The sequence below is a fragment of the Leptosomus discolor genome, chromosome 1 (genome assembly GCF_034619465.1).
Source record: "Leptosomus discolor isolate bLepDis1 chromosome 1, bLepDis1.hap2, whole genome shotgun sequence".
In the NCBI taxonomy this organism is placed as follows: Eukaryota; Metazoa; Chordata; class Aves; order Leptosomiformes; family Leptosomidae; genus Leptosomus; species Leptosomus discolor.
The window spans coordinates 151,956,093-151,967,730 of NC_141391.1; the positions used below are offsets into that span (position 1 = coordinate 151,956,093).

The 11,638-nt window shown below is 52.8% G+C and overlaps 1 protein-coding gene across 3 annotated transcripts in view; it reads left to right on the plus strand.

The window, feature by feature from the left end:
- The window catches only part of WASHC1 (WASH complex subunit 1), a 45,633-nt gene extending 34,824 nt beyond the window's left edge, over positions 1-10,809 (plus strand). For all 3 annotated transcript variants that reach the window (XM_086467398.1, XM_086467407.1, XM_009950542.2), the window contains 8 exons: positions 541-687; positions 5,677-5,813; positions 6,761-6,896; positions 8,018-8,222; positions 8,688-8,852; positions 9,155-9,313; positions 9,937-10,005; positions 10,519-10,809. In XM_086467398.1, the coding sequence (XP_086323524.1) occupies positions 541-687; positions 5,677-5,813; positions 6,761-6,896; positions 8,018-8,222; positions 8,688-8,852; positions 9,155-9,313; positions 9,937-10,005; positions 10,519-10,670 (1,170 nt within the window). In that variant the 3' untranslated portion in view covers positions 10,671-10,809. The remainder of the gene's footprint in view (positions 1-540; positions 688-5,676; positions 5,814-6,760; positions 6,897-8,017; positions 8,223-8,687; positions 8,853-9,154; positions 9,314-9,936; positions 10,006-10,518) is intronic.
- Positions 10,810-11,638: the final 829 nt, after the last annotated feature.

Genomic DNA, 11,638 nt, shown 5'->3' on the forward strand with positions numbered 1-11,638 from the left:
CTTTCCTGACTTGGCCAGTTGATGATTTTTAGACCCATGAGCCACACAGCTTCTGGCTTTATGAAGCCTTATACGTAAGTTGCTGCCCCATCTTCTCCCCAAGAAAGAGAAAAGGCATGTGCCCAACGCCCTCCCACTTGAGGCTCATAGATGCTATGGCTATTTGAATGAAAGCTGCTGTTAGAGAGCCTCCCCTTAGTGCACCTTAATCTCGTTGAGCCACGTAAAACTGGTGAAAACCCTTCTTTCCTAGTTCTTCCTCCATTTAATTACAGTGTTTCAAATTTGCTTCCTATGAATCTGGAAGCCTATGATCTGCTAGTACTTACATACAGAGAGAAGTTCTGGGCACTTTTACTTTCTGAAGTGTAGCCTGCGCACTATTGGGACCGTGCAGGTAGCTCTTAGGAGCCTGTTGACTCCAAGGCTGTCCATTCCCACCAGCAGCATAGACCGTGTGCTTACTCCACTCCGTGTGTTTCTGTAGTGTAGGACTGCTTAGTTGTTGCGATTTTTCAGTCTCTCCTTGTCTCTCCACAGGTATTTTCCAGTGCCAAGTATCCAGCCCCGGAACGGCTGCAGGAGTACAGTTCAATTTTTGCTGGTGCAGAAGACCCAGCTAAACAGAAGTGGCCAAGACACAAGATTCAGAGCAAACACCGAGTGCTGGATGAGAAAGCTCTGCAGGTAAGGAGGCGGAGAACAGACCTCGAGGTGAACAAGCGAAGAGAAGCTGGGAGGTTGTTAGTCTCCTTGGTGAAGTAGACCCGGGCTGTAGGATACAGGCTGGGAACAGAACATCTTTTCAGCTTGGCCTGTTGGTGGGGGTGTGTGAGGTCAGGCTGGGAAGCTTGCAGAGCTGCCAATTTGAGAGGGCCATGTCAGTACAAGACCTTGGCTGGGTGGCTGAGTGCTCTGGGTGGCTGTCATCTGCCAGCTCTGCGGAGCAGTTCCGTTGCCCGAAATGCCGCCGTTTCCTGCAGCAGCGCTGGTGGGTGCAGCTGGCTGGGCTTAAGGCTTCGGCTGTGCGTAGCAAGGCAGCTGGGATCAGGGTCGTAATTGTTTGAAAAATAGTTTCTGAAGGCTCTAATATAAGCAATGGTGAGAAGGGAAAAGGTAAAAGTGCTTGTGTGTTGGGAGAAAAAGTACTCAGAGCATTTTTCTGTCCCAGGAAAGCATTGCACTTGGCTATTGTCCCTCTCTGCTTCCCAGCTAAGTTTTACATCTTGAGGGAGGAAGATAGTTTTGCTTCTTTACATCTTCTGTTTGTGCTTTGCTTCTCCTTTGCCTTGTGTTGAGCTATTGTAGGTTGCAAGCCCTTCGGAGGGGCTGAATCTCTCAGTACCCAGCACAGCTGGGGCTTCCAGGTATGCCCATAGCGCAGATGTCTGTGGCTGGTGGAGTTGAATGAGGTCTGAAGTATTAAGTTCCCTTTTAGTCTGTGGATTGAGTGGCAGAGAGGGGCTTCTTGGGGAGATCTGAGAAGCAGTGGATTTGGCAGGAAATGTTACCAAGGGATTCTCCAGCAATTTAGGCCAACATCCCTGGGCTGAAAGCATAGCATGAAGAGTTGCTGTCCTTAAAGTTTAAAAGTTACTGTGTATGTGCTGTGCCAGGAGTGGCAGATGTGCTCTTCCTGGCAGGTTAAGGATCAACCTGACAACTTCCCTGCTCTCCACCCCTAAAGAGACTTCCTTCCTCATCCTTGCCTGCCTTGGCCCAAAAATAAAGCTGCCACTGAATAATTTATCATGCTAAACTTTCCTGAGTTTTAATGGAGTTGAGACTTCACACAGTGAAGTAGTTATGAATATTTCAGCCAGGCCAGGGAAGGAGGGCTGCTGGCCGAATGGGCAGCTGGCAAACTCAAGCAGGGTTCATGCTTCCTTTGAGCCCTGGCAGTAGCGCAGGGCAGAGCTGCGTGCGACCTGCTGCTGGCCGGCCAGGGGAGGCCGATGACGGTTGTGCTGTCTGGCTGGTGGCCCCATCCCGTCAGAGCGTGTGGGGGGAGCAGAGGTCGGTGGTGAGTGGACAGGGGAGATGCACTCCCACCCCGAAGAGCTGGTGCCAATGTACAGCCCCTCTGAGAAGAACCTCAGCTGTTAAAAAGCAGTGTCCTGCAAAGATTAAATGGTGTGCCCATCCGGCTGGCCCACTGGCTCCAGTAGGCGCTGCGTGCCCTTCCCCGCCGCCCTCCCATCTGGCTGCAATGCCACCTCTTCCCTGTCCCGGGTGGTCTCTGTACCATTGCCATGTTCTGCCCTTTGTGACCAAGGCTGCCATCACCACAAGGACTTTGTTGCAGGCCCCGGGGAACGTTTGTGTTTGTTCCTTCCCTCCTGTGACCCATCTTTCAATCCTCCTTTGGGGTTGTTCACCTTTCTCTGGCTTTGCTGACCCTATCTCATGCAGCAGTCCTGTTACTCTTGCCAAGCTCACACACACTAGCTCCTGCAGCTCTTCTGTGGGGCGGGGGGATGCTGCTGTGCTGGTGAGTGGCTGTCAGCTGACGAACGATGGAGGGGCCTGTGCCAGGAGCAGCTGGTGGGGCTCAGTGCGGCCGAGCTCTGACCACATTCCAGGGGGACAGGCCCTTCTTGGCCATAGCTGACTTCGGAGCCTGATGCGCCTTGCAGTAATGAAATGTGACAGAGGGAAGTCTAATGTTTGCATTTATGCCCTCCTCAATTATTCAGGGCTTTCAGCAGAGGCTCGCTGTCTGTTTTCACTTCTAATGAGGGCCTCTTTGCTGGGAGCAGTCACAGTGGCCTTTGCTAACTTTGCTCGCACACGCACACACACGCCCCACCAGGAAAGCAAGCTCTGCTTGTGTCAGTTTGAGGGTAAGTGGTGGCAGCCTGTGCTCAGCGTTTAGGGTTTGTGCTCTGCGGGGGAAAGCAGCCGAGTTGGAAATGCGTGTGGTTCTGCAGTTTACTTAAAAATGCTTCCCTCCTGGGAAATTCTCCTTTCCCCCTCCACACCTCGCGCAAGTGAAAAGTCAACTGTTGAGAGGACACCGTTAGGTTGGTAAGGTAAGGACTGGTGCCTAAGAGTGTCAGAAACGAGGCCCTTGTGGTGAGCCTGGAAAGCCACTTGCTTTGCATGTTGCTGTGGTAGCAGCTAGGCACAGTTCAACAGTGAGGTGGATGCAGCCCTGTGGGGCTTCTCAGGCGCTGGGCACTGCCTTTGTGGTGGGAGCTGGGTCTGGGTGCTGCAAGTGCCCCTCAGGAGGCTGGAAAACGGCGTGGGAGACATGGTCTGCCTGGGCTTGGGAAGAGGTCCAGGCAAAAGTTATAGTCCACTGCTGGAGTAACCTTGCAGGGCTTCAGAAGTGTCAGTAACTTGGCATGTTCTTGTGAATTCTGCCTCTCTCAGAGTCCAGCGTGGGCGTGGGAAGCTAAACCAGGTTTTTGGCACTTGCTCATCTTCAAGGACTTTTCGAGCTAGCGTCAGCACTCCGTTGGCCTGGGGAGGATGGGGTTTCTGGTGTATCATACCAATTCCCTTTGTAATAGTGTGTGCTTAATTAAACTTAATAACCAGGGTGACTTTATGTATGTTTAACTGTAGGCTGTTAGGGAGAAAAACGCCTGCAAACGCAGTGTCCATAGGGGTGTGATCCTGCCACGGGCCAAACCCCAGGTCGGGGTGTTTGAGCATTCAAGCACCCCCCATGACTTCCGTATGTTGAGGTTGCTGAACCCTCAGCTTAAGGCCTTAATGTCCCTATAAGAAAACTCATTTTTAAGTGGCATGTTAACTTGTGGAATTCTCAGTTGCAGGATATTATTGACAGTAGGTAGCTGTTCGAAGTTTCAAAACGGATCTAGGTACTTGAATAGGACTAGCACGTTGGTGGCATTTAAATTAAAAGGATTATGTAGAGCCTCGTGTTTCAGAAGAATACTCATGCGTAGTGCTTTTATAACTGCCTTAGATGAGACTTAAAAGTAAATGTAGGTGATGGTTCATTTCTCACTCCGCCCTTAAAGTGACGCACAGTCTTCCGGTGCTAATTGAAATCTACGAAGAGAGAATTAAAAAGAAAAAAAAAAATTACTTGAGGGCTAAGTGTGTGTGAACAGTTCTAGCAAAAATGTCAGTACTCCCTCATGCTTAAAAAATTAAACATTGGGAAATGAATATTAATGATCAAAAGAACCTTTATTTCTGAATCTCTGCTTCTGTGGTCTCTAAATAACAATTTATATATTTTTGCAGCTGTAAAAATTCAAGATGTTTATTTCAATGTATTTTTCACAAGTTGGAATGTGTTATTTTGCGGGGGGGAGGAATTTAAATCAAAACCTCCCAGGTCTTTTCTTACAGCCTTTTATAGAGTCAGAGCATCATACAAACTCTTAGTGGATTAACTGAGCTGTGACTAAGCCATTTCCTAGGATTTCTGGCTACCAAGTTCAAGCCTGAAATTTCAATCAGCAGAAACTGCTTATGTTGCTGAGATGGGGTTTTAAAACTGAACCAACGTTGGTCTCCATTTCCTCCATACAAGTACAAGGAGGGAGGAAGGACTCGGAGAATGGGATCAAGCAGGGATGCTGGAAGTAGTGAGGCAGTCGGAAGCTGCGGGCAGCGTTTGAAGCGGTCATCTTCTGGTGACGGAAGAAAACCACAAGACTGTGGCCAGTTATTTAACCTGACGAACTGTCCTGCTTAGTGCTCGGGTTTCTTCTGGTGCGAACGCTTACCACCTCACAGCTGCTGGGCTGCTGCTTGCCCTAGTTTGTGAAGGAAGGAGTTGTGAAGGGGCTGAGGAAAGGTGTGGGGAGGGGTCTGGGGTGCAGGTTTGTCCATCCGAGGCTGTCTCCGAGTTCAGGAACTGATGCCCTTCCTCCCTCTACGGCAGTGTGCTGTGGGCACTGAGCTTCGTCCCCCCGAGCATCTGGCAGCGAGCGCTGTCACGCTAGCTGAAACACTGGTCTGATCTGGGATGGCAATTCCTGTTCTCTACAGAAGTCAAGCAGTTCAGATGTTATAAGTCCTTTTCTAAAGGGAGCTCTATATATTATGCATGAAGTTTTAGAACCGAGAGAGAGGAGATTTCAGTTCATTAGAGTTGAAAACTACTGCAAATCCCTCAGGCTTTGCAAGACCATCTGGCACACGTTCCACCCTGCGCACTCCCTTCTGCCTGATCTCATGCCTAGTGCAGGCACTCTGTTTTCTCCTAACCTCTTTTTCCTTTGCCTTCCCTGCATACCCCACCGGTGGGATCGCATCTCTTAAAACATCAACTGAAGGCGGCAGAGGGGAGGTAATAGAGATGTTTGGGGGACTCTGCCTGCATGAAAATGGCTCGTAGTTGGAGACACCGTAACGAACGCCTTTTAGACTGCGGTGCTTGATCCCTGCTGCTGGCTCTAGAGCCCAAGTGGTTGTTTTATTTTGGTGGGTCCTTGTCACAGCAGCACCCGTTCAACATGACCCATCCAGGGCACCGAAAGCACATGCCGTGAGTCTGAACTGCTGAGATTTGTCATGAGCGTGGGGTTGCAATGTTGTCCACATGCTTCCTTACTCAAAGGGAGGTGGAGAGGGAGCAGTAGGATTCCCAGACCATGCAGCGGATCCAGCAGTGTGGGTTGTGGTGGCTGGGGAGAGCTGTCTCAGCAGCTGTGGTTTTAGTGTCTTACCATGTTATCTGTCATCTTGCAGGAGAAGCTCAGGTACTTCCCTGTGTGCCTGAGCACCAAAATTCACCAGGAGGATGACGCAGAAGAAGGCCTTGGCAGCCTCCCCAGGAACATCAGCTCCCTCAGCTCCCTGCTGCTCTTCAACACCACCGAGAACCTGTGAGAGCTGGAAGCAGTGCTGTGCTGCTCACCTGCCCCTGCTTGCCCTCAGAGGAGCTTCCCCTTCCCCAGGGACAGCAGTAACTGCTTGCTTTCCTGGGGGTCTTGCATACCAGGCTCCTGATAGGACAGGGTTTGGTACCTCTCCCCTGGCTTCCAGCTAGCCACCCTTTCTTCTCTGCTCTTCCCCTTGGGTGGGAGGAGTTATGTTGTCTGCACCTGATCCTCCCTTCACCTGCTTTCAAGCCAACTTTGCACTTCCCTTCCCTGACTTAGTTTTTCCTGTCATACCCCTGTAATAATTTCTCTCCGGCCTTGGGACGTGCTGTCACTCCTACCTTTCTCTTGCCCCACGTGCCTGCCTAGATTCTGCTCCTTCTCCCGATGGTTCCTCACAGCAACACTTCACCCCTGTTGCTGCTTTAATGCCTCCACTGCCTCTCACTGCAGTTCCCTTTCCTGTTGGGCTTTGCCTCATGCTTTCTCCTTCTGCCCGTACTGAAGAGCATCTTTAAGCCCTTCTTGAGCTTTCATCTGCTGGATCTCCTCTTTCTTTCCCTGACTCACAGATTATTTCCCCTCTTTATCTTTCCTCCTGCCCCTTGAGTGACAAGTGACCAGGAAAGACTTGTGTCCTGCTGCAGGTTGTAGAACGGTCTTAGGCCAGGTGGTGGGAGTGGGCAAGCTTGGTAATGATGGCGTCGCAGTGGGGCTTTGCTTTAGGATGAATGTGGAGGCTGCACCGGCAGGGTGGGGAGCTGTTTGCTTCCTGGTTGTGGAGGGGAAAGGTGGGAAAATGGGGCTAGAAGGAAACTGGAAGGCCCAACATGTTCCACCTGTGTGAGTGAGTGAGGAGGTCTCCACCTCCAAGGCTTCTTGGGTACGCTGTTTCTTCTGGCCTTGGCTCTCAAGGTGGCATCATTGAAATACTTGTCCTCTACCGTTAGGTACAAGAAGTATGTTTTCCTGGATCCTCTGGCTGGAGCAGTGACCAAGACCCATGTGGCTCTGGAAACAGAGACAGAAGAGAAGCTCTTTGATGCTCCTCTCTCCATCACCAAAAGGGGACAGCTGGACCGACAGGTGAGATGCAGCTGTGGGGGTGCTGCCGCTTCCCCTTCAGGGGATTGTGCTCAGCACTCTGAGAGGAGAGGGCTTCTGTAGGGCGGAGAGCAGGTAGGAGAATGGCCCCTCATGGGTCTCACGTATGGACCTTGCCCATTTTTGAAGTCCTGGTGTGGGCTTGATGGATGGCACAAAACCCTCAGACTTGGCAGGTGTTTCTCCCTGCTGAAGTCGTTGTTGGGTGCTGTGAGAAGAGTAATGCAATATCGATTCACCTTGCTACTAGACCTTGGGGCTCTAGAGGATTTTGGAGGCTTCATCACTTGATAATCCCCTCCTGAGCCTTGTGAGGTGTGAAGGTGAGATGCCATGGCTGGGAGGAGACCTGTGGCCCATTATTCCTGCTGGGAAGGGAAACCTGCTGGTGCAAACAGAAGGACCAGCCAGGATGAGTGAAGGGTTTGTGCTTGGTGTGGGTGTGGGGCACACAGTGCACCAACCCAGCTGCCCCAGCATGTGACTGACCTTGTCCCCAACTCCTCATAGTGGCCACACCTGGAGCTTTGCTGGTACATGATTGAATGTGTGGTTGGGGGCTGGGGAAGGAAGCCTGGGAGCCATTTGCTCATCATGCTGTACCAGAGGAGATAGCAGTCTGTATAGAAACAAAGCCCTTTATGCACAGTGCACCTCTGGTACTGTTTTGCCTGTGTGTTAAACACAAAACCCAAACCTCTTAACTACTTGGTTGTGCTTCTCCTGCATCTTAATCTCAGAAATGGGCCAGGAACCATTCTCTTCTGGAGGAGAAGGGACTGCCTTATGTAGGCTGCAAAAGTTGGTGCCTGAGACCTTCAGAGGAGGATAGGGTCTGCTTGCCAAGAGTCCTGCACCTTTTCTTCCTCCTGGAGCCTGCCTTTTCCAAGCCTGGTCTGCAGAGGGTAGCCTCCAAGCGCAGGCAGCTGTTGCAGGACAAGAGCACAGAGTTGTAGGGGTAACGGATGAGTGGCCACCGTACCAAGGCACACAAGCCCGGCTCTGGCTGCTGCCCAGGCTGTTCCCTGCAGTGCCCATGCTTGCTGCAAGGGAAAGCAAGTGCATAGTCGCCGTCTTATCTTTTTGTTTTGGGTTTCCTTTAGGTAGCTGAAAATTACTTCTACGTGCCAGACCTGGGCCAGGTCCCCGAGATTGATGTGCCGTCCTACCTGCCAGACCTGCCTGGCATTGCTGCAGATCTCATGTACAGCGCTGATCTGGGCCCCGGCATCGCGCCATCTGCCCCGAGCGGTGCTATTCCCGAGCTGCCCACTTTCAACACTGAGTCGGTGGAGCCTTTGCAACCAGGTATTTCCAATCCCTGTGAAGGAGGAAGGCAGGGAGTGCTAGAAGGTGCAGAAAGTCCCTTGGTGGAGATTTCGAGATGGATGTTGGAGATACCTCTGGCTTGTGCTTGGGCCCAAGTCAAAGCTGCAACCTGCCTAAGTGCTGGCCAGACTCCAGGCCCTTCACCTCCCTCTCCGCCTGCATGGCTAGGGAGGAGGGACTGCGGTGTGCAGGGACTGGCAGCCTGGTGGGCTGCCCTTGGGCGAGCTGGGCAGACCCACTGGCGTGCAGCTGGGGAGGGCAGAGTAGGGCAAACTCAAACTCTACCTTGGCTCTGCCTGCTGTTAAGAGGGTGGGAGCGCTCTGCTGCACGGTGCCTGCTGAGAATTGTGATCTGTTGCTGCTGAGGCATGCAAAGCTCTGAGCTGAAGCTCTCAGTGTGTTGTCCTCTGGGACACTTCAGATGCAACTTCTTTCATCTTTCAGACATTCAAGATGCTGAGCTATTGCCGCCTCCTCCCCCACCGCCTCCCCCACCACCTCCTGTTATGCCAACGACCGTGCCTCCTCCACCGCCCCTGCCCCAGCCCACAGCCCCCTCTGAGCCAGCCCGGACAGTGCGTGAGGAGGGCAGCAGTGCAGTGCCTGCAGGTAAGTAAGGGCTGGGCTTCTCCACAGCTTCACCACCAGAATCTAACTCTTGACTCCTCGGTTTCAGCCTGTGTCCTTGGTTGGTTCCTGGTGGCATTCCAGCCTTCTGGCAGAGGAGGGAAGCTGCGGTGGGAGGGGAAGCTGCTCCCACCTGCTGCCCCTCAATGGGGTTGCTGCTCTCTGGGCCTGGCTCACAGCCCTGAGCAGAAGCTGGGTGTCGGAGCAGCCCATTTGGGGATTTGCCTGGGCCTGTAGCTGCTGCACTGACCCGTGGCTGCTGCCTGTCCTTCCTGTCCCTGCAGCTTCAGTCCACGGAGCCCCAAAGGAGGTGGTGAACCCTTCTACTGGACGTGCCAGTCTCCTGGAGTCCATCCGCCAGGCCGGTGGCATTGGGAAGGCCAACCTCCGTAGCGTCAAGGAGAGGAAGCTGGAGAAGAAGAAGCAGAAGGAACAAGAACAAGGTGCTGAGGCTCTCTGGCAGAACTGTTCTTCTTTGCTGTGCCCCAGCTGGGGGGAGACGGGCAAGCCAGGAGCACAGTGAACACACAGAGCGGAAAGGAGTTGCATCTCCTCGCAGGCTGGCATAGGTCTCGGGTGTTTCCCATTCAGCCAAATCTGTGCGAACTCGCTAAACCCCATCTGCCAGAAGGGCATTCCTGTTCTTGATGGAGACCCCCTCGGTCTCAGGGCAGGTCTAGAAGTTTCACGTGTGCTGCATGAGGGCAGACGCACAAAGGAAAGCGTGGGGCCAAGAGGGGCAGGGCCAAGCACGTTGGTTTAGGCAGCTGGGGAGGGTGTTGATGGAGCTGGTTTGGCAGGGTGAGATGGCAGATGCCAGCCCCTCTTGCCCCTCAAGGAATTCCACTCTTGGATTTCCCCAGAAGATACCCTGCAGTGCCTGGTGTTTTCCTGACCTGAAACTGGACTATAGTGGGAGAGATTAGGGGTGTGATACAAGATTAGAGGTTGTTTTGGGTTTGGTTTTTTTTTTTCTTTGCTCTGAAGGCAGTATCGCAGAACTCTGCCATAGCGCTAGGTTCAGACTGACGCTGCTGCTTGTCTGACTTGTTTTGCTCTGTTTCAGTGAGAGCTACGGGACAAGGTGGCGATTTGATGTCAGACCTCTTCAACAAGCTGGTGCTGAGGCGCAAAGGTACTGTCCTGCAGGGTGGGCGGCTCCTTCCCCCTAGGAAAGAGGGAGAGCCCTTTCTGGCACCTCAGTTGTCAGCCACATCCCTAGGAACAGGAACAGTGACACTTTCCCCAGCGAGCGTGCCACAGCGCAGCCGCGTGTCTTCACAGAGGGCGAGCAGGGCAGCCTCCCCCCCAGGTCCCACTGGAGGAGGTTGTGTGTCCGAGGCAGAGGATGGACTCTAAAAGCTACCTGTGAGGAAGGGACAGTGGTGTCTTTTTTGATTCAGTGCTGGGGCAGCTGGGCCACTTCCCCCTGGGGGCACCTGAGTCACCCCTGAGGCATTTAGGGCCAGTGTCACCCCTCAGTGCCTGGCACAGGGCTATGATGGTGTTTAAGCTTGTTGGCCGTTCTGCTTGCACCGTTCTGCTTGCCTGGGTGCTGGGAGCAGTGGCATGCGGCGTGGTTTTCCCCCCGCCTCTGTGTCCTCTGGTCCCCAGGTGTCACTCACTGGTGCTTTTCCTTCCCCCACAGGTATTTCAGGGAAAGGGCCAGGAGCCTCCGGAAACCCTGACGCTCCAGGCAGTCCTGCTGGTGCCTTTGCTCGTATGTCGGACTCAATACCACCCCTCCCACCCCCGCAGCAGCCCGTGGGTGAGGAGGATGAGGATGACTGGGAGTCATAGATGGGGTCAGTGTGAATCCCAGGACTCTTGAACTAAGCACCTCTGAGAGACAGGAGCCTGTGGAAGAAGTACCTCCTGAAGGGTGGGCCCTGTCATTTCTTTTTCAAGAGCGGCAGCAAGAGGAGGGACGTGCTGCTGCAGTTATAGTTATCAGTGAGGATTTTCTTCTGCTGTTCTCCACCCCAAATACCACATTCCATCTTGAATGCTGCTGTGGCTCAATAAATCCTGCCTTAGCTGGTGGGTAGTGGGGCAGCCTGTGCTCAGAGGATCAGAACTAGTATTGCTCCTGATTTAAAGGGCCCTCAGTCTTTCCTAATGTGACTGGTGATGACTGTAAAAGCATCTCTTGCAGGCAAACAGCCCTTGCCTCATTTGTCTCCTTGCTTGCTGAAGCTCCTGTTTGCTTGGTTGTTGTTGGAAGAGAGAATGAGTGTGTGTGTGTGTCCCTTCCTGGGAGCCTAATTCCTGGTGCCTCTATATTTGATGGTTTCCTTCTTTACCTGGCTTATGGTAATTCTTTGCCTGTTGCTGTCTGAAAAATTTCAATAAAGTTGAAAGAAGCAGGTCCTTGCAGCCTTCACTAGCTAAAAGCAGGAAACATGCTCCATTAAGAGTGTCTCAAGGGCAAGCCCAGCTGTCTGCTCTCATCTCAGGCAGGGGCTGGCCTTACAGCCTAGCCCCACCAGCCACGGGGCTGGAGGGCAGCAGCTGTTACAAAGTGTGCCCCCACTCCTGCTGCTGCCTTCGCTAGGGTGAAGGCAGAGCCTGTGCCAGGCAGAGGGCTTTGCTCCCACCGAAGGGGCAAGAGACTCAAAGAGACACTTCTCAGAAGCAGCTGCTTCTTTCCCTGGGGGAATAATTAACATATAGGGAGTGGGTACTGGCTCTGTGTCTAATTAGATGTGGTTTTTTTCCACTGTGAAGAGCTTGGAGAGGTAGGATCCAGCTGATGAAACTGGCAAGGA